Genomic DNA, 27,040 nt, shown 5'->3' with positions numbered 1-27,040 from the left:
CATTATACCAATCACCACGTTCGTATCCCATTCGTATGTATCAATCGGATCAGGTCAAAGTTGAGTATGTCATATAATGCAAATGCTCCATTATACCAATCACCACGTTCCGTATCCGATTCGTATGTATCAATCGGATCAGGTCAAAGTTGAGTATGTCATATAATGCAGATGCTGCAATACGCAACGCGTTTTCTCGGTATGTTGTGACTCGGTCACAGTAGACCAAGCTGGTCAAGTCTTTCTCGTGGATGTACCCTCCCCGATTGTGCCCAGTGAGCACGTGCGCACATGTTGCGAAATGAGGAACGCGCTCTTCCGTATGGGGCGAGAGAGCTTACCTCCGTCAGAAGATGGGCACACATTGGACAGCCAACGGAGAGAAGAAGAGCTCGCAATTTATCATCTGCCTGCATTCTCTACAAACTTGCAAGGTGGAGACTGTCCCGTTTTTTCGCGTGTCCAAATCCGTTTGTGGCCTGTCAGTGAACCGGTCTGCCCACACAGGTCCGACTCGAAATCCGGTACGCCTCCTGTTCTGTCCCAGCGCGCTTTTGTTTCGTTTTCCCTCATGCCACGCTAACTGTCTTCTAGCGTAATGGCATCGCCACTTTTGCCAGTTGTGCAAAGCCATTGTTTTTTACTTGGCTGGGTTCCCCGGCCCCCTTACTTGGGCTCTGTTGATGGAAATGACTTAAGATAAGTGAGCACTTCTCCCGCTCGGAGTTGCAGTGGCCGGTCTGTGAGTGCTTTCACTGGCATTACACGTGCTGAGCTGCACACGACCTGGCTGCCAGGTAACACGACTGGTCCTGCTCGGCACCACCGGTCGGCATCTCGCCTGCCACATTATGCCCATCGTTGTCAACCGCTCATTGTTATGCGCGAAGACGGCCGTCCGTCCGCACTCACGGAAGCTTACATGTTCAATTTACGACAGCGATCAGATCTTTACCCTCTCCTACGGGCGGAGTGATAACTCCCGCGGATTGCTTGTGCGCCGCGCTAAGCTGTGCTGTAGAGATCCGACTCGCGAGCCGTGCAGGGTGTCATGTATCACACCCTGCCCGGCGCTGTAGTCTTACCCGGGCGGTGGCCGACTGTGTCAAACGCCGTAACGTCGCCGGCGATGCCGGGGCGCGCTTTAGCCCTCCGCTCTGCATTCGTTTACACCTCATGGGTCAGTGAGTACGTGTGCTGTGCTGAACCCGAGCCGGCACGATCGGCCTCAGCCGGCCAAGCTCCGTCGCAGCACCGAGTTGATCAACACCATGACTGGATGTCGAGCCATATTTTGATTGATACGGGTGTCCTTGGCGCCGAACTGTTGCAATGCGTGCATGCGACGCCTCAAACGCGGCATCGTAGCATGATAAATTTTGCTGATCTATTAAACGAAATTAGTTTCGCTGATAATAATGGGTGCCATCACGCAGTTTCTATTGCTGGACAACCAGTGTGATCGTAAGCGAAATTCTGACAACAAAAATTATAGGAATTCTGGCCAGATTCGTGCATCCTCCCAATCCGAAGCAAATGTACTAACTTCAAGCGAAACAGTCATTTCCTCTTGCCCGAAGAAAATAGCCGGCATCGTCAACTTCACATTATACAAATAGTTTTATTGGCGATTTTGGTCGAGCATTACGTGTGAACCACCACGCTCTGACAGACTCACATCTCACGTCACAACAACACAGACCGGGCCCGAACGAATATAGCAAAAATAGACTTCCCACAACTGAACAACGGGGCGGGGCCGCGCCGCCCCGGCGCGGCTGGTCTCCGGGGCCGCGGCCCACCTCCCCGCCCGGCAGCAGCCGCAATTTATCGCGCGACTACGTGGCCGGATACATATAATTACATCACAAGTCATCTCTCGCGCGGCCGCGTCGAAGGTTATTTATAAACATAGATATGGACGCGCAAAGGAAGCTTACAGCCACGCGATTTGACAACTATTGCCGTGGCCCTGTGCGGCCGTGGCGGGGCGGACCGGCGCGCTGCTCAGGCGGGGCGCTGCGCTGCCGCCAGCCCCGGCGTCGGAACCAGAGGTCCTGAAAGACGGCCGGTCCAACCTTGAGACTAGTGCACCATCTATCGCTCGCGCTCACGCTCTTGCTGCTCTCACGTCGCTCCGCCGCGGCGGCGACGGGCGCCGCCAGGAATGGACAGGGAATCGCGTCAGGGCCGCCGTCCGGCGGCCGGCGCGAGAACTACAAGTTCGGAATAGCGCCGGCAGACGACGCTCACAGCACCAGGGTTTGCCTCCGCTGGCGGGCGCTTGGCTGCGCTAGACTCGAGCTGCTCCGACCCTGGTCCCGGGTCAAACAGATGCCCGGCACTGAGAATATTGAAGCGTCTGAAAATGAACGGGACGGTGTAAGGGCTGGACCAAGCACATCGTACATGATAAAACTTCCTGAAAAGGCAGCATGGCAAACGGCCGAAAAGTGCCCTGCAAAAAGTGGACCGTTACAAGCATGCCTTCACCGATCTAACGGATGGCTGATAGGCGAATACGCCAGCCCTCAGGCTCCGAGATCATAACGTGACATGCACATAGGCCTTATACAACAATGGTACAGACAATGATCTACAACGGCTTGCAAAATGACAACATTTTTGCACATTATACACATCTCCAGTTTACTATGGGGCCAAATACTACCGCTCAAAGCTTACACAATCCACCAGACCGACTTAGAACTCACAGCGCGCAATCATGGCTGATGGAATGGCGCGATCTCGCATGATTCAGATCATGCCCAGTAGCTGTGCCCCGACAACCCCTCCGCCGCCCCCGTTGGGTCTCTGTCCACGTGCCTTATGGTCTGACGTCTTCGCTGGGCCCGCCCATCCGCTCGTAAGCCTGTTAGCCTGTAAGCCTATGAGCCTGTCCGCCCGTCCGCCGCCCTGCCGCAGTGCGTCATCCGCGCGCGGCGCCACTCACCATCGGGTAGTGAACGCACGCCGGGCCCCAGCGAGCTGAAGTAGGGATGGCGCATGGCGCCGGCCGCCGAGACGCGCGCCGCCACCTCGTAGCGGAGGAACTCGCGCAGCAGCGCCAGCCCGTCCGAGCCCAGCCGCGGACAGCGGTCGCCCAGCGACTCTGCCCGGCACGTCGGGAACTTGTACTGCTGAAACTCCTCGGTAGATGTCACCCCGGCCCACGTCTCCTCGCACGGCGTGCCGAGCGTCTTGAAGATGAGCGTCAGCTCGTCCTTGACGGTCGAGCCGGGGAAGAGCGGCCGGCCGGCAGCCATCTCGAAGAAGATGCAGCCGACACCCCTGCCGGACGGAGCAGGGAGCATGTGACGCCTGCTAGCGGGGGAGGGGGGGGGGGGGGTGGGACGCCCACCCCACACAGGCGAGGCAGCGGCAGGGCGACGGCCATGGCCGTCAAGGCCGCGCGATGTCCACTCTCTCATGCACGAGCGCCGCATCACCCGCATACCAGGAAAGCCTAGCGCCACCGGAGCCAGACCGCACCCGCCACCCGTGGCCGGCCGCCCCGGTGGCGAACCCCGGCCGGGACCCCGCACAACTTAAGCAGGGCTGGCCGCGCGGTAAAGCCTTGTGGTCTCGGGATAACCCCGGACGGCTTCCGTGATCACCCAGTGTCTTCATCCGCTTCTTATTCCCTCTGAAACTGACCTTTCAGGCCTAACGTAAGCCCAAAGCTCTTAGAGTTCAAACGCGACTTAACGAAGCGAACGGACTGCGGTCAGCGACAACGGGCGCTTTCATAGCCCGGGCCTGGTTTCAAAACATGAATCGAGCCGCTCCTGATTCATACCACAAGGACATAATAGTCATAGACGCAGTTATCACGACACGTCGTGACCCAAAATGACTCTCTGCCCCACAGCTGAACTTCAACCCGTACATATCTGACGCATGTCTTCAAAAGGCGGGATTTCAAAGCGCAAAACACGTCGTCGTTTCGTTCGACAACACTGGACCCCTGTTCGGAGCGGAGCTCTCAGTGACGAAGTCCGCTGACGGTTTCATCGCGGCGCCATTTGTAAGGCGCAGGCGTAAGACCCGATAAATCAAGCCCCACCTCGCAGCCCCAGTTGCCAGTCTGGTCACGCGGGTGTCGGGAGACCCGCTTCTTTAGTTGAATGAATGGCTCGCCGCCAGCGCCGGCCCCGACGTCAGTACAAAGCGCTGGTCAACCGATTCGTGCCCGAGACGTGTACGCCGCCGACATATCGCCGCCCGTGTGACGTCAAGCTTGGTGGCGTTTACGGCATTGAGGCAAATATCACGTCGCTCGTTGCTTAGCAACGAGTGGTATGGCAGCTGGCAGTTGTGCTCTCAAGATGACACGACTCTGGACCCCCAGCTTTACATGGTAAAAGCACGAATGAAGCAAGGCCCGGGGCAAGGCCAAGCACAATGGAACTAAGGATTGATAGATGCCAGCCTATAAAACCATTCTGCAAACGCCAATAGCATAATCCATGACTTCCATTTATCGCGACCATGACCACCTCGAAGCCATGCCTGACGCTGCAACTTTGCTAACTACGATTCCAGTTTTCATATTCGAGCTTGCTTTGTCCTACTGTGATTCGGCTACCCTACTCGTCACTTGTACAGACCTGTAATATTTCGCAACGACGTGTTTAATCGTAACTTGCAACATACGTCTACATCAAGCTGGGAAATCCCAGCTCGCATGAAATTACTGGGCTCCAAAACCATCACGCCACTTTCATTTCAAATCATTTCACTTTTCCGCGCGCAACCATTCAACGAATGAAATATTCACTACGCTGAAATCGCAGATGAAACATCGTCTCCCACACTAATGTCCTACTAATGAAGATCGAATAAAGATGAGCAGCTAATGTCTGGCCCAGTGGCAAAGTATTCTCCTTTCCGAGCCCTTGGCACACTGGAAAGGATCGCAGACTAATTCGTTGAAAGATGAGACCAGCTCTGCTGCGCCCGAGCGGTCCCCTGTTTAATGCCACCCGAAATGCTTTGAACAAGGGAAGGCAGAGCACGACCTAAGTGTTGGAAACTTAAATCTCCACCTCAGATGACAATCTGAGGATGATCTTTGGAATTGGGTACTAAAACCGCACGGTTGCCGGCAGATGCATGCTTGCAGATGACTCACGAGACCCCCGCTATCACACTCGTCGTAATCCACCCCTGCATGTGGTAGCACCACCTCTCCACCTATCACACGTCCGTCGACGACCAATCCAGCCCCACGCCGGGGCGAGCTCTCCGTAGGTCCACGCCGCAACATCCCCGCCAGACATCCATCGCCAGGCCGCCGACCCAACAGCAGCCACCAGCGCCCACTCACCACATGTCTATGGGGGTGGAGTAGACGGTCGAGCCGAGCAGCACGTCCGGCGGTCGGTACCACAGCGTCACCACCTCGTTGCTGTAGGTCTTGGTGGGCACGGACTTGGCGCGCGCCAGCCCGAAGTCGGCCAGCTTCAGCTCGCCCAGCTGGTTGATGAGCAGGTTCTGCGGCTTCAGGTCCCGGTGCAGCACGCGGTACTGGTGGCAGTAGGCCAGGCCGCGCAGCAGCTGGTACAGGAACAGCTGCCGGCCGGGCGGAGCACGCGCATCGTCAGCGGACGGCGCCGGCCAGAGCGCGCTCACCGCCGCGGGCGCGGCCGCCGCGAGTTAGAGCAGCTGCGAGCCGTTCCGGCAGGCGTGCACCCTCGCTTCGTCACATGTCAATAATCGACACAGCCTATCAACGACAATATCCCACGAAGCTAATGTTGACACGGTGACAGACAACAATACACAGCACAGCCTATGCCACGGCCAGCTGACCTTGACGTTGTTCATGCTCATCACATTGCTGCAGTCCTCCATGTACTGCTTGAGGTCCTTCTCCAGGAACTCGAACACCAGCGTCATGGACGTGCTCGTGTTGCACACGTCGTGCAGTGTGACTGCAACAGAGGGAGACCGTGAGCCGCTGGACAGCGCCAGAGGGCGACTCGGACCTCACGGCAGCACGGCGGCAGAACTCGCCACTAGCAGCGGCCGGCGCCTCCGACACGCAGCTCCACCCACGCCCGGCACGAACGCAGAGCGCCCTGTGACCCGAGCGCATGTGCTCTGGTCGTGCCCACTTGCCAAGTTCCAGGTATAAATACGCCGTTCGAAATAGTTGGGCCAACATCGGGCGCACCGTCGCTAACGCTTTACACCTGCCGCACAGGCCATCCCAACCGCCCAGGGATTACACGCGCAGCGTCTCGGCTTTCCAGTGCAAGGAATGCAGCGAACGCTTCACACCGCAGCAGTGACTCAGCGCTCAGTTCACGCCGGGTCGCCCGCACCCATCCCACGGGTGATGAGCGCGCGCCGCGCGGCGCACCGCCCCCCGGCCCGAGCACTAACCACAGCGGCCGCGCCGTCAGCTGGCCACGCCCACCGAAGCCGTGACCGGCCGGCCGCCGACGCAGGGCACAGCTCGACCACCTCTCCAGGCAGATCACTGCCACCAGAAGCAGCCGCTACCGCCTGTTTTCGATTCATGCGCGACCGAAAAATAGCCGGCCGCCAGTATCGAGCCCACACTCCTTCCGTCACCAGGGCCGGCGCACCGCGGCGATCGCCTCACCGATGTTGGCGTGCTTCAGCTTGCGCAGCAGCGAGATCTCGCGGATGGCGGTGCAGGGCGCGCCCTCCTCGTGCTCCAGGCGGATCTCCTTCAGCGCCACGATCCTGTTGGGGATGAGGCGCGACTTGCCCTTGTACACGGTGGCGTAGGTGCCCTGCGGACGGGGGTGGGCCGGGTCAGGGGCGCCGGGCCCGGACAGCCAGCCCCCCACACTGCTCGCCTCTCCCTGGGCGTGCCGAGCCGCCGGGCTGGGCCGCCGGCGGCGGGCTCTTACCCAGCCCCGTCACGTACCGGCCGGGTCGGGCGGCGGACCCCGGCCAGACGGGCGGAGGGGCACAGCGGAGGGGGACGTGACGGGGAACGGCAGCAGGGCGGCGGCCGGCCGCGCCACCGCAGCGTCCGCGGCGGGGCTGACCGGTCCGGCGCGGCCCGGCCGCCGCGGCCGCCACCGCCGGCCGTGTACATGCAGCGGGCTCGGGCTCCGTGCCAGGAATCACAGCCGTGGCGATGGCGCGCCAGACCGGACCTGGCGGCGCGATAGGGCGCCCCGCCTGGCCGAGCCGGCGCACACACGGCCGGCCGGGACACACTGCAGACGGACGTCCAGGCCGCTGACCCTGCACGGCACCGTCTTCCGATAATCACGCCTGCGAGACCAGACCGCATGCGCCGGCCGCCGCCGCCGCCGTGGACTCCTTTTCCGAGAACAGTCGCAAATCACATGCGACGCGGGCGCAGACGTCGGCGTCCCAATCTCAGCTCGCACTTACAGGCCAGTTCGAGTGAGAACCGTTGATGCAGCATGGCACTCGCCGCCCGCTGCCGGCGTATGAACAGAATGGCTAGGCGTGAGCACACTGATTGGTGGAGTGCAGCTACACAGATAAGGTGGTACACGAACTACAACGCATGACGATAGCTGGTGATGTATGACGCACGCCAGCGATCTGCGAGCCGGTGACTCGTGATATGTGAGCTGTGGAACGTGAGCTGATTAGATGCGAGCTTCTGGTGCGTGACTTCGTGGAACAAGACCTGGTGAATTGGTGGACCTGTAAGCCTGTGATCTGGTGAGCCTGTGAGCTGGTGAGCCTGTGAGCTGGTGGGCCTGTGAGCTGTTGAGCCCGTGAGCTGGTGAGTCTGTGACCTGGTGAGCCCGTGAGCTGGTGAGTCGGTGAACCGGTGAGCCTGTGAGCTGGCGAGCTGGTGAGCTGGCGAGCTGGTGAGCTGACGAACCGGTGAGCTGGTGAGCTGGTGAGTCGGCGAGCTGGCTAACCAGTAAACTGTTGGGCTGGTGGGCTGGAGAGCCAACGAGCTGGTGAGCTGGTAAGCTGGTAAGCTGGTAAGCTGGTGAGCTGGTGAGCCGGTGAGCCAGTGAGCTGGTGAGTGGTGAGCCAGTGAACTGGTGAGTTGATGAGCCTGTACGCCAGTGAGCCTGTGAGCATGTGAGACTGTGAGCCTGTGAGCCTGTGAGACGGTGAGCCGGTGAGCCTGTGAGCCTGTGAGCCTGTGAGCCGGCGGGCGGCGTGCCTCACCTCGCCCAGCTTCTCCAGCTTGATGTAGGTGTCCTGCTGGCCGAAGCCGATCTCGGAGAGGGACTGGCGGCGCGTGGCGCGCGTCAGGCTACCGTCTAGCGTGGGGCTCAGCGACTGCTTCTGCAGGAAAGACTCGGGCAAGTGGAGGTCGGCCGGCAGCGACAGCCGCTTGTTGATCTCCTGCGACAGACACGAGGCGCCCGGTCAGCCCACAGTTACATCGAGGTCAGGAGCGGCGATGGTGCGCGTTACCTGATGGCGTGCGGTGTGTTATCTGGCGTTAACACATGCGGCGCTAGCTCAGATAAACAGAAGGTTGGCAGACCGGTGGCGCCGCCTAAGCCTGATAGCGAACTCTCCGCGCGAAACAAGCAGCGCCGAAACAACACGGCCGCCTTTGAACCACCGATGCTGGAGGAGCAGTACCGGCACCATCAGAGGCGTCTGAGGCAGCAGGCGATGGCGGCGATGTCAGGACCGACCAGGGACGTGGCGCCTGAACCGTGGGGGCAGACATGGGTCGGACGCCGGCCGACGGCAGGGCTAGGCTGGGTTGCTGCCGATCCGGCCTTCTTCGCTCGGCCACCGCCGGGGCGTATCACTATGGGGCGTCACGGACAAGAACGCCTCCCCGCCCCCGCCGCCGCCGTCGCCGTCGCCGTCGCCGACCTGTGTGACCTCTCCCCCCCCCCCTGCTGACCACAGTGTGTGTGTGGGGGGAGAGGTGTGAAACAGCCACGGTCCGTGGGGTCCGTGCCCGGAAACGCCTCATTAAGGAAGCGTTTTTGACATGACCTTCCTCCGAGCCTCCGAAGACTACAGGCGGAGTAGGCACTGCCAGAAGGCCTTCCCCATAAGGCCTCCAGTTTCTAGTTATTTAGTTACACTTCCAAATGGCCTACATCCAGGATACTTAGACCCAGAAGTATATCTGTCTGTCTGACTTTCCAAAAACGGACTTCACGAAGACGAACCCTCTTTAATACATCCTCTGTTCGCAGACATTTTGGCTATTTCCCTTTGACGAAGCTTTTTTATCAACAGCTTCTTGGAACAAACCTGAAGGAACGAGTCCTGCTGGACGACGGCCTTAAACGGGAGTACTTCAATGTGTACTTCTTTGTACTTTTTACTTATTGTTAGATCAGACGCGTTCGATTTCATCGGAAATATCAGCTTTTTTCGAAACCCTTTGGAGCAGCTCAGAATTTCGATTTGTAGTAGCCGCTTCTACGGGAGAGATCCTATTGGACTTCCTGATCACCACCACGAAAGTAATGCATTTTACATGCCTTGCTTCTTCGAACGTGTGTGTTCTGTAATGTTTGCAACACACTAATTCGCGACGATGCTTGTGTAATAAATGCAACGAAAGTTTGAAATGCTCTGTTTACAGGAAAAATATGCGCAAACAAGAGGCTCTAATCCGCGAATTCACGAAACGTTATACTATGACTTTGATATCTCCCATACAGAGTCGCTCTTTTCGAAGCGCCTTTGGCTTTGGAAAACAGAGTACCACATGGTCTATAGCGACGCACTGGTTCAAACTTCAGCCAATGCGCTTCTTGGAAACTGGCCTTTGCCGTCTGCTGTGCCAATCACAAACGCTCATTTGCACTGACGTCATGCATACCAGTGGAGGTGCCACTCTTATTCCCGCAGGCCCGCAATACGCGGATTTTAATAGCTCAAAAGTGGTTCCTGTAACCTGACAACGGCCCTCAGCGCATTCTACCATTGTTATGACGGTGGCGGTCGCGCCAACCGCAGCTGTTGCGGACTCGCCATACATTCTGGGGCTGCCGAGAAAGGAAGAATTGTAGTACTGTTAAAAAGTGTCGGCAGCGTAATTTGGATTCCAAGATAATCGAAATGAATGTCCTCATGTCTTGATGACACTGCAGTGGTACTACCCAGCACTCTCTTGGGCGTAAATGGTCCTTATATTTTACGGGAGCACGCTTTTGAAATGTGCCTCAAAGGTGGGACACTCCTTTGTCCGCAGACTCACTAACGTAGACCCTACTAAACGGGCCCTGCGAGATTCCTGAACGCTGTCTGTCTGGCAGTGGGTGTTTTAGAAATACGCCATCTCGCTGCAGATATACTCAAATCAGATGTCGTGGGCGTCAGCGTTTTGACAGAAGGCCATATGGAAATACGGGAGACCTTCTGGTTCCGCCCGATGACAATGAATGTTACATGAGCTATTTGTAGATCCTCAGATTTACATCGCGGCACCCGCTCATCAGAGGCCAACCATTCATGGATAAACACATCAAGTCGATTGGTAGCTCAATATTTTCAGGCTACGCTGAGGTCAATTCGCGCACATGGAAAAGGTTAAAGGTCAATGGCAGTCAATTCAATGGAAGATTACGCCAGACTTTCAGTGGAAAACTTCTTTGCCCCATAAAGCTCCTTTCACATCCTCGTCGCCTGACTCAGGCCTAAAGCGCTGAGTCCGTGTCCGTGCACGCCCCAGTGCGCAGCGCTGTCAGGCTGCCACTCGGAGCATTGAGAGGTATCGCGACACCGCCGGCCGTCCTTGCTATCTGACGCAGCTGATTAACGTCGGCCGCGCCTTTCGCACAAAGACTCGCCACACGTCTGCCGGACCATCTACGGGGGGACGAGCGACGTGACCCCGGGGCGCGCGGGTCGTTGCCGGCGGTGCCGAGGGGCGGCGCCGGCACCGGCTCGGGCATCTACAAGCGGCGGTGACGGAGGCGCCCCTTCCGGCGCGAACGGCGCGCCCACCGGCACGTGCGCGCGCATGAATCACCGGGCGCGGGCGGACCGTGCATCAGGCCGGTGAATCAGAGGGTAGAGCAGTGCGTGTCGGCAGCGCGGCGGGTCAAGCCGCCAGATGTCGCGTCGGCGGGGGAGCGTCAGCGCGCCGGGAGCCGGCGCACATGGCAAACGGGGCGGGAGTGCGCGACCCGGGCGGCTCAGGCCCGCCAGATGGGAACACAGGCCCCCGCAGGGCGACGGAGCAGGGCAGAGCAGAGGAGGCGGCGAGGGAGAGCAGGGAGACGGACGGGAACAGGGTGAAGGAAATCTATGGAGATGGAGGGGGCGAAGAGGGAGAGGGGGAGGTAAGGGAAAAAAAGAACGAGATGAGATAAGAGGAGAAGAGCGGAAAGGAGAAAAGGGTGGAAAAGGAGAGAACGAGGAAAATAAAAGTAAGACGAAATAATGTCATGAAGAGAAAAGGAAAAGGAGACTGAAATGGAGAATAAGAAACCGACACCTGAGGGAGACCAGAGCAGAGGCTCCGTCTCCCCTCCATTCAAGCGGGAAGGGAGACGGAGACGGGGATGGGGACGTAACAAGGAACAGCAGGAGAGAGCAAAAGAGCCATCAAGGCAGGGGGAAACATCGAGAGATAAATGGAGCAAGTGCGATAGTGATCGGCAACTCGCGAGATAACGACAGCGAGAGTGATAAACGGCCAGCGAGCCACACAAAGCGGGGGCAGATACGGCGTTATAAAGACGTCAGTTTCCATTAGTGATGATGTGGCACGAATGGTAATACCAGCGTGAGCCTCCGCACATCCTGTCGCCACCCCGCACCATTAAGTTCGCTGGGAGGCAGACCAGTGTATGCCTGTGCCAGTGCCAGCGTCGCAGCCAGCCCTCCCGCTAGCGCCCCAACCAGCGGTGCAGCTAGCGGTGCAGCTAGCGTCGCAGCCAGCGCCCCCACCAGCGTCGCAGGCGACGGCGATGGCGGCGGACCGCTCCTCACATTGACATTGGGTCGCCGCTCCCGGTCGCGGCGCGGTCGCAGCTTGACGTGGACCGGACTGGTGACCTCGTCGGACGCGCCGCTCGCCTCCTCCGACTCGCCATCGGAGCCGATCCGGGGGTGCTCGTACACAACGCCTGCGGCAGAGCGGAGCACGCTCGTCAGCGGACCATGCGGACACAGCGGACACCGGCAGCAGACATGCGGACACAGCGGAGTACGCTCGTCAGCGGACACATGCGGACACAGCGGACGCCGGCAGCGGACATGCGGACACAGCGGAGCACGCCCGTCAGCGGACCATGCGGACACAGCGGACACCGGCAGCAGACATGCGGACACAGCGGAGCACGCCCGTCAGCGGACACATGCGGACACAGCGGACACCGGCAGCGGACACATGCGGATACGGCGGACACCGGCAGCGGACGCAAGAGCGTCCAGAGGCACGGGGGCGCGACATCGGCACAGCGGTGCTACGGAGGTAAAGCGGCCCCACAGAGGAACAAGGGCGCTACAGAGACAAGTGCACAGGTGCCGCAGAAGCCACGGAGAGACACGGGTACCACAAAGGAGTAAGGCGGCACAGGGCACGAGGGCTTCACAGACCCATACGGGGCCGCAGAAACGGAAGGGCGACGCGTGAGCGCAAGGACGTCACTGCAGCATGCATTTGTCACGGCGGAACAAGGACGTTTCAGCGGCACAATGGGAGGCGGGCGGACGGGTGAGAGGCGGGCGGGGGACGGCCAGGCCGCCGCCGGGGGCGGACGGACGTCAGAGTCAGGCAGCTGCGCTCGCCGGGGAACAATGGTCCCCGGCTGCCGCTGGCACGGAGTGGGAGAGGCGGCTGGCTCTGAACGTGGTATTGATCAGGCTCGCCAGCCGGCAGCCGTCGCCGCTGGGAGGAGGAAGTAAGCGGAAAGGTCACGAAAAGATGGACGTGGAACGAGGGCTGCGACATTTGCCAGCTCTGGGACTTACAATTTGACCTTTTAGGTCCTGGATAACACACACTCATGACAGGACATAACCCAAGCCCCCAAAATGTCGGTGCATTACGATGAAAAAAATCCACCGCTGTGCCTCTGATATCTACTCCAGGATGCGTCGTTAAAGCTTGCCAAAACAAACGAGCACACGTCCATCGCATACGCACCACGCCAATACGAGACTGTCGCTTCCAGTGCGGCCAACGGAGCGCGTCCAGACCCTATCTCGTGCTCAACCGTGCCAGCGCGCGCCGCCGGCGCCCGCAAGTCGGCCAGCGGCGGCTTTGGTTACCAATCAGGGGCGCGGCCGGCCGCCGCCGCCGGTGTCTGCGCCAGCACGCGGCGTCCGCTCAGGCGGCGTGGCACTCTCGCTGGGCCCCGCCACGAGTCGGCGCCGACCCGGCATCGGTCACAGGCTGCAGGTGGCGGGGCTAGTCTCACCGATCATTCGAGGGGCAAACTTGCGCCGGTATCGGACTGGACCCGGCTCGACGTGTTTAGAAAAGGTCCTAAGCTCCTGGTGCTCGGAATTTCCGCCGCTTATGACGACAGCGCCATCACAACGCAAATAAACGGCTTTCGATGCAGGCGCAATTAATCGCGAACTTCATTTTTTGCCCTGGTTTGATCATTTGCCGGTATCTAAACCGTCCGCCGCCTTGCCCGGTACGCTGCACGGGTAGTTTATTTCCACGGTGTCTGTCGTGTCATCATCAGCATCGAAAGCATACATTCCGGGCGCGCGTCAGCAGCCGCCTTCTCAGAGGACGCGCCGCCGAGCCCAGGCCCGTGCTCCGCTCCGTGGGCTGCTGAGAGCGGCGAAACAGTGCCACACATGTCACGACGACATGGCATGCACACAGCTGCCGCTGGCCTGGCGCGGTGGGAACCAGCTGTGGAGACGAGCCGCCCCGGTCCCTGACCCGGCTCGAATGCTTCCGACGCCGGCTCGCTCACGCCATGTTACATCAAAGCCATCGCCACGCGGCGTCGGCCGCTGCCTTCTGAAAACGCAGCGGCGTGGTATGCCCCACTTTAGCGATCTGGCATCCGAAAAACCCGTGATGCAGGCTCCAAATGAAACATGGTAAGTGAATGGCCCGATTTCTTGATTCGCAACATAAAAAGGCGTTTGACGGCCCTTCAAGACCACGAGGCCAGGACGTCAGATTGCAACTGGCGCTGTTGACGTGTAGCAAAGGGCGCCAGCTGCGCCGTTTGAGTCTGACTAGAGCCCGAGTCAATCAAGTCCAATCTGCTGGATCCCACGACTCCCTGCCCCCCACCGGGGGGGGGGGGGGGGCTTGGCGACGGTCCAGCCTACAGCACCGCCGGCGTGCTCGGCGCACGCTCCCAAGCTCCTGCGGCATTGGTGCTCGCGTGAGCAGACCGCAGAGCCGAGGATATCCAGCAGGGGGCGGCCCTTGATCGCTGAGAGCTGCTCGCAACGGCCGGTGCATTTCCGAACGCCTCGCTATCTCACATCTCGCCAGCGCCGGGAGGAAATCCTGGCACTCTCGCCCCTCCGCCGGCCACCAGCGTCTTCCGCCGCTCAATATCGACCTCCCGCGTCAACACGGCCGGCCGAGGCCCGGCGCCGGCGGTGGAGCGCCGCGGGCGGACGGCGAGCGTCGGCCCGCGGCGGGGCGTCGGAGTCCGCCGGCCACCCATGCCCCTCGCTGCCCCGACCACCCCCGGGCAGCCCGCCGCGTCACCTAGCCCGCGCCACCGGGCAAAAAAGCCGCGCAAGGCCGGCGCTCGGCTGGCGGGGGGCGTCAGCTGGCGCCGATGACGTCACGGTGTGCGTCACCGGGCGCGCGGCAGATAACCGCCCGGCCGGCCAGCAGGCGGGCACGGCGAGCGGACGAGAACGCGGCCGACCGGCCGGCCCGGAGACAACAAAGGCCGTCCGGCCGGCACGGCCCGCGCCGCGAGCGCGCCGGCCGGCGCCCCATGGCCCGGCCGAACCGGTCCGCCCGCCCGCCGCCGCCGCCCAAGGTAAAGACAGCGCGGCGAGCAGGTGGCGCCGCGTCCGGTTACAGCCGCTGTGTACACGGGCGCATGCAGAGCGCGGCGGCCGCGGTCCGGGGAGGGTCTCGACGGCAGCTGCCGCGACTGCAGACGGCCGGCCGGGCTCCGACGCCGCCGCGTCAGCGCGCTCGCCGCCAGCCGGCCGCCGGAGCGGCCAGCGCCGGGAGCCCGTGTACGGCTCCGGTCAGGGTGGGGGCCGGCGCGCCCCGGCCTGTCGCCTCAGTGGAGCGTGTCCCAGGAATGCTGCCGGTGCGTCGTTCTGCACGCCTGTTTGCGGAGGGGCGCCGAGCGGAGCGCGACGAGCCCGGCCTCGCAGCCAGCCGGCGGCGCTCTCTCTGCAGTTCATGTTTCACAGCCGCCCCCTGGCTCGGCCGACGGCTCGAAGACGCGGCGGAGGCGCCGGCGACAGGCGGCGGGCACTGCAGCGGCGCTGCAGCGGCGCCGAGGCACGGCACGTACCACGGCCCACATGCGGACGCCGCCGCCGCCGCCGCCGCCGCCGCCGCCGCCGCTCGGCCCAGCTCGAGCCCGAGCGGGCGGCACGTGGCGCCGATCGGCCGCCGCCGCCGGTTTCTCTTCCGCGTCGCGGCGCGGCGCGGCGCGGCGACAGACACGGACCGGCGGCGGCCGGGCGGGCGCTGCCAGCCGCGGACGCGTGTCGTCCGTCTGGCCGGCCGGCCGCCGGCATATCGGACCATCTCCGCGCCGGTCGCGGCGTCATCCTGCAGCGTCGCGCGTGTGCAGGCGGACGGGACGCACGCACGGGGAGGCGGCGGGCCGGCCGGGTCGACTCCCGGAACAGCGGCGCCCGTCAAGGACGCGTCGCCTTCGGCCTGCCGTATCGGGGCTTATGCTGATGGCGATCACCGGCCGACCGGCTGAGACGCTCGCGCTTCGAAACACTTCCTCCGAAGCCACTGCAGGCTTTCTGATGAGCACGAACAAGGTTCCCCAGTCCGGCGGTCAAGACTTCGCATCGTGTCCGTGAGCGCGCCGGCAGCGTCAGGCCGGGTGCGAGCGGAGTCCCGCCGCACCATCACTGAGCTGCATCGGGCGCCACGCGAGTAGCGCCGCCGTTCCGACCTGCGGTCCGAGGGGCCACCCGCCGGCCCGCCGGCCGCGCCGCTCACCGCTCGACGTAAAGTGGACGAGGCAGGGTCAATTGAGGGGCGCCGCGGCCTCAGGGCCGCCCGGCCGGCCCGAGGACGACGGTCCGACACGCGGCCGGCGGCGGGGCCCGGCAGGGCTCGGCGCGGAGCGGGGCGTCGGGACGCCGCGTCACCGGGCGCCGCCGGCCGCCCACTGGCTGTCATCGGCGTGGGTCATCAGCCGCTGACGAGCTTCGTCCGTCGTCCGTCGCTGATGCGTGGGTCATCAGCCGCCGACGAGCTCCGTCCGTCGCCCGTCACTGATGGCGCCGCGGACTGATCGCCAGTGACTGGCCCTTGTCTGCTGGCGACGGTGACTTCGCGCAAGGTCATCGCCTGTCGGCCGTCGGGTTAGCCGCCTGGTATTCGCCGTCGGGTTAGCCGCCCACCGTTGCCAAGCGTCAGTCTTAAGTCATCGGTCGTTGGTTGTCCGTCGTCGGTCGTCGGTCGTTGGTCGTCGGTCGTCGGTCGTCGGTCGTCGGTCGTCGGTCGTCGGTCGTCGGTCGTCGGTCGTCGGTCGTCGGTCGTCGGTCGTCGGTCGTTGGTCGTCGGTCGTCGGTCGTCGGTCGTCGGTCGTCGGTCGTCGGTCGTCGGTCGTCGGTCGGTCGGCCGTCGGTCGTCGGTCATCAGTCGTCAGTCGTCAGTCACCTTCGGTCGCCGATCGTCGGGTCACCATCGGTCGTCGGTAACCGTCGGTCGCTAGTAACCGTCGGTCGTCGGTCGCCGTCTGTCGTTGGTCACCGTCGTCGGTCACCGTCGTCGGTCACCGTCGGCCGTCAGTCATTATCGGTCATCAGTCACCGTCAACCGTCGGTCGTTCATCCTCGGTTACCGTCGGTCGTCGGTCGCCAGTAACCGCTGGTCATCACGCAGCCTTGTTGGTCGGCCATCAGTCACCGTTCGGTCGTCGGTCGTCGGTCGTCGGTCGTCAGTTACCGTCGGTCGTGGGATGTTCATCACCGTCGGTCGCCGGTCGTCAGTCATTGTCAGTCGTTGGTTGTCAGCGACCGTCGGTCGTGGGTCTTTCGTCACCGTCAGTCATCGGTCATCGGTTGTTGGTCATCAGTGGCCGTCGGTTATATGTAGTCAGTAACCTCAGTCGTCAGTCTTCAGTCACCGTCAGTCGTCAATCGTCAATCGCCGTCAGTCGTAAGTCGCCAGTCACCGTCGGCCGTCGGTGGTCAGCTGCCGTCGGTTGTCAGTCACTGCCAGCTGTCGGTCGTCAGTCACCGCAGGTCGGCAGTCACCGTCGGTCGTCAGTCACCGTCGCCCGCCTGTAGTCAGTCACCGTCGGCCGTCGGTCGTCAGCTGCCGTCGGTCGTCAGCCACCGTCGGCTGTCGGTCGTCAGTCACTGTCGGTCGTCAGTCACCGTCGGTCGTCAGTCACCGTCGGCCGTCTGCCGTCAGCCACCGTCGGTCGTTACGAGGTCGTCGGCCGTCGGCGCGCGGCAGCCGGCCGCAGCAGCAGCGCGGCTGGACGCCGCCCCGGCAGCGCCAGACGCCTGGCCTTGGCCAGCCAGCTGTATTTATGTAAGGCTACGTGTGAGCCGCGGCCACCCTTGTTAGACGCCTGGAGTGGGGAGGGGCCCGGCGCGGGAAGCGTCCGATACGAACATGATCCGGCCGGTCATCATAACACAGCCGGCGTGCACGGCCAGCGGCAGGCTTCTCGGCTCTCTTCATTCATTCGTACGTCCAAGGAATGGCGGTGAAAACTGGAGTTTTCTGTCCAGGAAGGCAGCAGCGAAGACAGCGCGCCGCGGACGTACGTGCTTGTATCGCACGTGCGAGACCTGGGAGTGGGCCAGCAACCGCAGCCAAATTGCAGCTGCCTATGTGGCCGCCAGCCGCTAATAATATAAACCTATCATTTCCACTGGCGTTGCAAAACCAATCTTTTCTCATCTTTTCAGGCGGGCCGCAGCAGGTTTTCAATTTCGGTTATTTGATTCGCCGGAGGGTTTCGTTCCCAACAAAAATAGCTGATAAAAAACCCACTATTGTCTGGAATGGTATTGCCGAGTTCGGCGAACCAGCACCATATTACACAAAGGTGGGTTGGAAATTCCTGCGAATCTTCAAAACAACGCACAAAGGAATGGCAGGCCGATGCCTCACCGGGCCATCCTTGCTTTGCTTCAGTACGCTGAACAGATGATATTTTGATAATGATATTGCCAGATTCTTTCCAAATTTGGTACGTCTGAACACCTTTGTTGGTGGGCAGAGCGTTGAAAAAGACTCGTCTGGCAGTTGTTCAGAATCACTATCGCGAGGCACAAAGAGGACGCGTGCCACCGGTATTCGTACTGATCCAAGGGGGCCCACAGCGTGACTGGCGAATGGCCGCGACGCCGATGATTACAGCGCGGACACGATAAGCAATCCGACGGCAGTCAGTTTCTAGGCGACGACCAGCAGCCCGTCGTCCGTTGTTTCCCTGACCTGAGCCCGAACCAGGCGGCGCACCCTTCGCCTCGAGCCTGAGCGAACACGGCGCCTTATCGGGCCGCGTTCAGTCACTAGCGGGCGGCACGCGAGCGCCGCTCGGAGGACAGCGGAGCCTCTGCCGTCCAAGCCGCCGGCCGGCCAGTGGACCGCTCAGGGACAGCGGAGCCTCTGCCGTCCAAGCCGCCGGCCGGCCAGCGAGCCACGAGGCGGCTGTCGCCCCAGCCGGCCCTCCATCGCCTCAGCAAACGGGCGGCAGCCGTGGTGAGGTCATATTGCCAGCGCGCCTTCGGTGAGCAGATCTCGTGACCCGTTCCGATCACTTGCCTAGCACGCTGTTTGTGACGCGTGATGGCGTGACTGTGATGCTGTACCCCAGCTGCATATCACTTGGAGCCAATAGCAGAACAGCGCAGTTTAGGAGTTGTGAATCCTGTTGCCAGTTTAAGTACTTTTCACCCGATCACGATATGACGCTGGCCACAAATGAGGGGGAAGGCCTGATGATACGCTCGAGATTTCAAGACAATGGTCAGTTATTGCAAAGCAGAAGACATGACAGACAAAGCCCTCGGGGTGCATTGAGACCTTTTGGGCCCGTCCTTCTCGTGTCAGTTGACTTAATTTCACGATGAGCATGGACATCCACGGGGGAGCAAGGACGATGGAACCTGACCCAGGCAATGGCAATGACACAGTAAAAAAGGTCGCCGACATGACGCAGCCTTGACACTCAGCACTGGTGCGGTTCTTCTCACGCCGTGCTTCTTAATTTATGTTTGCACTGCGTCTGGCCAAGGGCCGGCCACGGGAAAAACGTGTGTCGGAAGGGGACATCCGGTTTTTAACAATCGCCGGTGCCTCCGACTTCCCATCCTGGACCGCACCTCGGGAGCAGGGATGGAAAGTCCCACGGCAGTTCTCAGCTCATTGTGGTAGAGGAACAGGACAAAGACCGGTGGATTATTTTGTTACATGCCTTCGAACGATGTCCCATTTTAGCCTTGCACCGTATCCTGACCATGGTGGTTTGGTCAAGCATACACAGTTAGGCGTGTATATATACACACACACACACACATTATATATATATATATATATATATATATATATATATATATATATACACATATATGCCTGCATATATATATATATATATACACACATATACCCATACACATATATGCCTGCATATATATATATATATATATATATATATCGACTACTCAAAATCAAAAGCAGCCGGCTGTGGATGACGACACATGAGATTACTTTCCTTCTGGCCTATTCAATGACAAGCCAATTGATAGATACTTTAGGTTGAACAACCTTCCAGGTTAGGTTCAATTATCAGCATACGCCAGTTCACGTAAGAATTTTTTAAATGTGCTGCTTATTTTGCAATTACTTTGTTTGCAGATCGCTGCAACCCAAAATTGGGCTAAAGCCCAAATCGGGCAAAAGATTAAAAAAGGTAAAGTGAAGTATTTTGAAAACAATGACCCTACTTGAGTTCTGAAAGGCAGCCAGACTTTTAAAACATGCGTAAATGGGTCAGCACTATCACCCAATGGAAGACGCATGCACCCAACACATGCACTGCACCGTTTGTCCGTGTAATTTAATTAAGTTTGCTATTATGAGCTTGGCATGCCCCCAGGCCATCTTCGCTTAGTCATTTCAGGCTACAAAAAGTGGCAATACTCCAGAATTCACAAAATACCTTCACTTCAACGAAACGCAAAGTTTTACCTTAACAGGTTAGGACAGGGGGATATCTCACATTACATCGCTAATCGCGGTTTCGGATATCCCACTGAAACAGCGGAGTCCGGGCGCACAAGTCTCACTCCGCATAACAAACCGTACGTGATAATTACAGACCCCGCTGGACCTTCCAACCGCCTGCCATTTTCACCAGAACCAGTTAACAACACTGCAAAGTGCAAACCGACGGTAATCAGCGGGGTGATCTTTGCGTGACCTGACGCCTGGCCCTCCCAGCGTGCGCCCATATCGGGACGATGACAAGAGCGCGCCGCCGGTGCGGCAGCCGGCCGGCAGCCGGTCGGCAGCCGCCGTGGCGCACGACTCCGCTGCCGCCCGCCGCGCACAGTCGCGTCTTATCGCTCCCAGCTCGATAGCCTGTATCGCCACCGTAAATTGTGCCGCAGACGGCCTGCCATCGATTGCGGCTTTGACAAATGCCCGCTCTCCGTGTACGCGCCTGACTACCAACGAACTTGGCAGCAGCATATGACACGCGCACATTACCAGCGAGGATGCAGCCCGCTTGCAGAGTGTGCGGCTCAGATGCCCTGAAGTGATATCCTATCTGCAGGAAATCCTCCGCCGAAAGGTACGCACTGCAGGACAAATTCATTTGAGGTCGCCGTTGGAAGTCCAAACCAGACTCCGCACGCCACCCAAACCCGCCTGCATGAGATATGCACGCGGACCCACGCTGTTCTGGCCACCTCAAAGTTCAGGCCAAACGCCCAGCGCTCGCTCATCACGCTCCAAACAAAGCGCCGCGGCGCCGCTACAGGTAACCGAGGAAGGCCCGCCACCCTCCGCACAAACATCCTGCTGCCGCGCTGCCAGACTTGTTTACCGGAGCGGCAGGCAATCGTCTGCCGAGCGCCGCGGGGCCGCCGGGCTGGAGGCCCGACCGACCGCCCGCGACCGGCAGCCAATTCGATTTGTACAGGTTTATCCGATTCGGGCGATGGATGGCCGGCGGCGGATCGGGGTCGCTGCCGGCCCACTGGGGCGCGACGCTGAGTACCCATGCATCTCGCGGGACGTGGAACTGAGTGCTACTGCATTTCCCGGGACGCCGGACTCGATGATGCTGCACGATTACAGACGCGGGACTGAGTGCTACTGCATCTCCTGGGACGCCGGACTCAATGATGCTGCGCGATTACAGACGCAGAACTGAGTGTTACTGCATTTCCTGCGACGCGAGACTGAATGATGCCACACCATTACAGACGCGGGACTGAGTGCTACTGCATCTCCCGGGACGCGGAACGGAGCCATGCTACATTTCTCCAGACGTGGGACGAAGTGATGCTACATCTCTCCAGACGAGAGACGGAGTCATGCTTCAACTCTCCACACGTGTGACTGAGTGCTTCTACAAGCCCAGGGGCGTAAGAGTTTCTGAGCGTTGGAGCTCCTGAGATGTGCCAAAGTGTTGTCTTATCCACCACGTGGTGAGACAGAGCTAGATCAACTCCTGGGAGGTGAGAATGAGTAGCACCCCCTCTTCAGAGGCGCGAAAAAGATAGTGTCATCCAGTACAACGTGTCCCGTGGTGACAGCTGCGCAGCCTTTCCCCAAAGAACAAACGATAATGCACCCAACAGAGCGAGCTTTCGGCATTTCACACAAAAAAAGCAGAACAAATGCGGAAAGTTAGGCCTGGGGGTTAGGTATTTGGGCTTTTATCGTATAAATAGCCATGATTAATTTCGGTGCGCACGGCTAAAACTGAGCCTTCAACATTTGTATGGGGTTTTGCACTGAAATAGCCACCTTAAAGATCATTCAGTGCAGTTAACAGCTCTGTCCATCTTGTGACTTAAGCCTTTTCATTTCTGAGCTACACGTCCGCAAAGATGCAGACTTTTCTGTACAAAACATGTCAAGGTCACCCAGGCATCCATGACGCCAAAATAACGTCATTCAAATTTCGTCATTCCATTGGCCATACGGCGATCGAGGCCAAGAAAATACAATGGTCTCGTTGTACATGTCTGGCGTTGGTGAGTAGGATTTCCAGATGTAAAGGCCGTCAAGTGGCTCTCAATCAATGTTGTGCAAGGTATGATGACGCAATTAAACAACGACGCATTGAACAACACATTTACTAACTAGAGGAATTGTTTTGTCTACAGCAGTCTTTTCCACTTAAAACTAAGTCTAAACTAACTAAACTATCTAAGTTAAAAGTGAGCTCACTTCATAATGTCAAATGCTCGTTTCAATTCCTTCAAATGTGCAGCATTCCCTTTAACTACAATTAAATCAGCGTTTAGCCAGAACATGTGTGATAAAACCAGACCAGAAACATCCGGCATTGCTTCTTAGCCGCCGGAAATTAGAAGGGGAAGGACAATCCATCTCTCAGGTTTCTTGGCTTGGCATTTCGCCACCATCTGGCTTCATTCTGCATTGCACCTATGCTACTGCAACTGATTAGATCGAGGCAAGGCCGTTGTGCGATCCACTGCACATGTTCAAGGCGAGATTTATCGCGGACCACGGCGTCAATATTCGTCAAGTTCGCTGTCTGGATTAGCTTGGGCTTATGTAAACGGAATAGTGCAAACTCGCGTGGCAAAGCTTCCAAAGACAAAGCAAAGCAAAGCAAAGCAAGATCACCCGAAGATATTGGATTATGCGTGTCTGTTTCGGACCACACGGTATGCTCTTCGAATCCGGTGTGCAGTGATGATTAACCCGGCGCGGACACTGCAGACTTCTTTTGCAGCAGCCCCAGAGGTGGCGCCCTCCCTAAGCAGTGCCACGCGCCGGCTTGTTACAGGTGTGATGGTGCCCAAAAGCCAGTTTTCCATACATTGGTGGTTGTTTTCCGTTCCCCTCGTCGCTGACTGTGGTAGTCAGTGTACGATTCCATACCGCTTCACGAGTGTGTCAGGGAGTGTGTCTTTTTGTTACCCAGCTGAGGCTCTTGGCCAACGGGATCCAACCGCACTAGATAGCCGTGGAACAAGGCACAGAAAACCCTGTACGAGACGACCCCATCAGCTAAAAGAAGAACCTGACTACTAGGCCTGGGACTTGCTCTCCATGTATTTTGCCACATGGCCACCACCGTGAGGTGGGAGAAAGAGCTTTTGTTGGATTGTTACAAACGTGACTGTGTGCAGCTGCCCTTATTCTTCTGAAACATTGTTAGTATTAGCACCAGGAGAATATTGAGTTTTGATATCGGCGGCACTCCTGTTCCTCTAGCTTTCTGGTGCTGGTCAGCCCTACCAACCCGCTATATAGAACATTGCGCGTGACGTGGAAGCCGGTCATACTGTGACGTCATACACTGATGAAACTCCTCCCAGATGTAATGACACGAAAACCTCAGCATCGTCCGGTTTCAACTTTCAGCTTTTAGCCTCAGGCGAAGCAGCTGGGGAGCAGAGTGAGCTCCCCTGTTCACACTCCCTCACTCACACACACACTCACTCACTCACTTCATAATCCCTCCCCGTGAAATTTGAGATTTACCTTACGGTTATGCAAAGAAAGAATTCACTTCTACAAACCCTACCATTTGATGGGTGCTATGACGTCCATCAGACTCGCAGACATCAGACAGCGCAGTTTTCCGCTGGGAGCTTAATTACAGCCGACTCAACTAACCCGAGCTGTTTGGTAACGAGAACTCAACTTCCCTGGTTTTATTGCGCCTGTCTCTGATATCCATCTAAACCAGAGGATCCCAGCACATGCGACATAGATGTTGCGTGGTCGTTTCCGGTCCTCAGTCCTTTCTCCTAAAAATATTCGACAGAAATAAACAATAATTTTGTTCGTTTGCATCACACAACAAGCTTGAGTGGCACAAATTGTGGAAATAATTCGCAATAGTTTTTACTATTACGTGATTATCCAAACATTCGAGAACGATCTCATGTAAGTCACGAAGATTACAACGCCATTGCACGCAGTTATTTCAATTCTGACATCAGCCGAACCTGTCGCCAAGCCTCCACGGTACTGCTTCGTCACAAACAAAAACTGTGACGGCTCTGCCAGTTGTGCAAACTCCCCCCTCCACTAAAAAATACGGGGACAATAAAAGCGCAATAACCAGTACAGGTTTTTGCTTCGCATCTACCCATCCCAAAAACCGACACAAAAACAAGTCAGTCGAGGTAATGTTTTCACACTGTCAGGAAGGATAGATTGGTTTCTACCTGATGGTATGGTACGGGCCCTGTGACATTTCAACCAAGGCCAAAACATATACCTGTGGGCGTCATGCGAGGGTGCACACACAATGTGTGAGTAAATATGTGTGATAGCATGAAAAATACACCTCAACCTGCTGTCCCTTCACTCCGGAAACATACATAAAGTTTGATACAAAACCTTCCAGTTCAAAGCTAAAAGACGCCACGGGCTGGCAGGACTAACTTGAACGCTTTTCTTCGCTCTCGTTAGGACTGACTTATGCGCTTTTATTCATTCTCGTTTCCATCTTATAGCCGCAGTACCTAACGTTGACGAGAGGAGCCTGACCGAGCGGAACAGCTACAATAATGTCGTCAAGAGAGCGTTGCGTCACCAGCAGTAACAGGACGGCTTGGGGAGAAACCTGCCCGGTGTGTTCCGTATTCCGCCAGGAATGAAGCAATCCACGCATAAAAGACTAGAAAACCTGAGTACGCACCAATGTCCAGCCCGGGATTAAGCAGTGCACGCAGTTTCGAAAGGTCACGAGTTCCGTGAAGTGCGCATATTATTGGGCGTGGTAAGCGTAAGTGTGGTAAGCGAAGCCTCAGAACTTGTGGCACAATTACTCGACATTCGAAAAATCCATAATCTGACGGTCCACGGTCAAAGCACAGGTCCGACTAGGGTCTGGTTCCGATCCAAACTGTGTCCAGTTCGATGAGCCGGACCTCCTCGTGAACCAAGCCAGATTGGCAGCATAGCTCCAGCATTGTGCTATATCATACGTGAGACGCTTAACCCGGCAACCAGCGCCGGATGAAGCAAGTTTTGGGGATTCCCTTCATTGATCTCTACTGTGTGAATCTCGAGGCATCCCAGCATTAGCTAAAGGTGCATTCTTGGCGCACCTTTGGGCCGTTAATTGCGTGTACTGATCTCTTAGAATGCAATTAAATCTGTAAAGTAGCCGAGTGATGAACACTTCAAAGCAAAATATGAAATTCACAATGTTAAGTCATCATAAACTAATCAGCATCTATACAAATACCCTCTACGGTTGATGCGCCTTTAAACCCAATTATTAGCACGTGTATACACGTATTTATATATATATATATATATATATATATATATACATCATTCGCTGAGGCGCCGCTATCACCTTAACGTATATCAGCGTCCTCCTTTTCTTTGTAAAAAGTGAATGACCCCGAAGCACTTTCCACCGTGCTTATTCAGGAAAGCGGGGCTTCTAAGCATCTGGATTTGTTTTTGGAAACCCACCTATCTTGTTAGACTCTCTCAGCAAGCTTATTTCCGCACTGCTGGCTACAAGCCCGCGTCCCATTTTAACGACGCCTTTTCAGAGAGCGCGTTGTGCGCCGGTAGAAACTGAGGAGGCAGTCGGGCTTGTGATGCGTCAGCTGAGCTTTGAGGCCGGGGCGGCGGCAGCGACCACGGCCGTGACGTCACCCGCACGGGTCCGGTTTAGAAAGAGGATCACAAGCTAGATAGCCACGCTTGTGGTAAAAAGCTCCGCGAACAACTCAAATCCCAAAATGCACCGGCAAGTACACGACATGACAAGTGCAACGATTAGACCCGGCGGGCGTCCCCATTCGCCTACATGGTACGCCGCGGTAAATAAATACATTTACAAAGACAACAAACTGCAAACAGCTAAACATGGGGTAGCGTCGACCGGGTACAGCCCCAAAGTTCAACGCCCTGAAGAGAAGGCAGATCATGGATGCCCCTGTCGCAGTCTCGTCGGCCCAGCCAACCTCCATCGCAAGAGACACGCCAGTTGGCGTCGGCAGGCCGGCCGCGACGCGGGTCCGCCTCAGGCTCACGTCATGCGCGGCCGGGACGAGCTGTGCGTGAGTGCAGCCGGCTGGCCCAGCTGACACCAGGCCACCGGGACTAGTCAGCCGGCCGGACCGGGCCCCACCGGCCGCGGAAGGCCACGCTACCCTCCCCTCGCCGAGACTCGCGACCGTGGCTGCGTCCCGACCGCCATGTTTGGGAGGCCAGGGCGCCCGGGCCGGCGGGGGGGGGGGGGGCGGGGGGCCTGGTCCACAGCTGGGGCACGGGTCGGGTCATGTCGAGCCGGGGAGCCGGCCGGCGCCGCCCCCTCCGCCGGACGTGGCACTCACCGAGGCCCGCGTTCAGCGTGACGCTCTTCCGGATGGCGCTGCGCCGGCGCCGCTCGCCCAGCTGGCTGAACCAGCTGCCCAGCCGCTGCGTGCCGCTCGACAGCGAGCCGAACGTGCTGCTCTTGTGCAGCGTCTTGATCTCCATGTCGAGCGCGGAGCGGGCGAGCGGCGCGCCGGCCGCCGGACGTTCTGTCGCCACCTGGCCCCGCGCGCCCCGGCCGAGCCCACCGCCTCACTGCGCGATCGATGGTGGGAGGCGGGCGCCGATGGCGCCGCCGTGACGTCACTGGCCCCGGCTGGCCGCCAAACACGGCGCCTCCCGGCGGCCGGCCGGCCGGGCCACCAACCAGCGCCGGCAGCCGCGGACGGCCGGCCCCGCGCGGCGACCAGCCACCCGGGCAGGGGTCCGAGCCGTGTCCAGCGGCAGACACCGCCT

At 58.7% G+C, this 27,040-nt stretch overlaps 1 protein-coding gene across 1 annotated transcript; it reads right to left on the bottom strand.

The window, feature by feature from the left end:
- Positions 1-1,596: 1,596 nt before the first annotated feature.
- On the bottom strand, positions 1,597-26,796 carry LOC119114898 (cyclin-dependent kinase 17). The gene is made up of 8 exons (XM_037238955.1): positions 26,605-26,796; positions 11,902-12,038; positions 8,149-8,328; positions 6,614-6,767; positions 5,815-5,936; positions 5,330-5,574; positions 2,954-3,291; positions 1,597-2,362 (listed from the first exon to the last, which is right to left on the bottom strand). Exons 1-8 carry the CDS (start codon positions 26,747-26,749, stop codon positions 2,250-2,252), a joined length of 1,434 nt encoding a protein of 477 aa, XP_037094850.1. The 5' UTR covers positions 26,750-26,796; the 3' UTR covers positions 1,597-2,249.
- Positions 26,797-27,040: the final 244 nt, after the last annotated feature.

The sequence above is a fragment of the Pollicipes pollicipes genome, unplaced genomic scaffold (assembly GCF_011947565.3).
Source record: "Pollicipes pollicipes isolate AB1234 unplaced genomic scaffold, Ppol_2.1 Scaffold_3087;HRSCAF=3621_pilon_pilon_pilon, whole genome shotgun sequence".
Lineage (NCBI taxonomy): Eukaryota > Metazoa > Arthropoda > Thecostraca > Pollicipedomorpha > Pollicipedidae > Pollicipes > Pollicipes pollicipes.
This window is presented reverse-complemented; position numbering and strand designations above follow the sequence as displayed.

Excerpts from the sequence above, each read along its gene's own strand:
- LOC119114898 (XM_037238955.1), bottom strand. The coding sequence starts at position 26,749 with ATGGAGATCAAGACGCTGCACAAGAGCAGCACGTTCGGCTCGCTGTCG. Across the intron at positions 8,329-11,901 it reads AGCGGCGACCCAATGTCAAT|GAGATCAACAAGCGGCTGTC; the intron begins GTGAGGAGCGGT and ends TGTCTGTCGCAG. Across the intron at positions 5,575-5,814 it reads TGAGCATGAACAACGTCAAG|CTGTTCCTGTACCAGCTGCT; the intron begins GTCAGCTGGCCG and ends CCCGGCCGGCAG.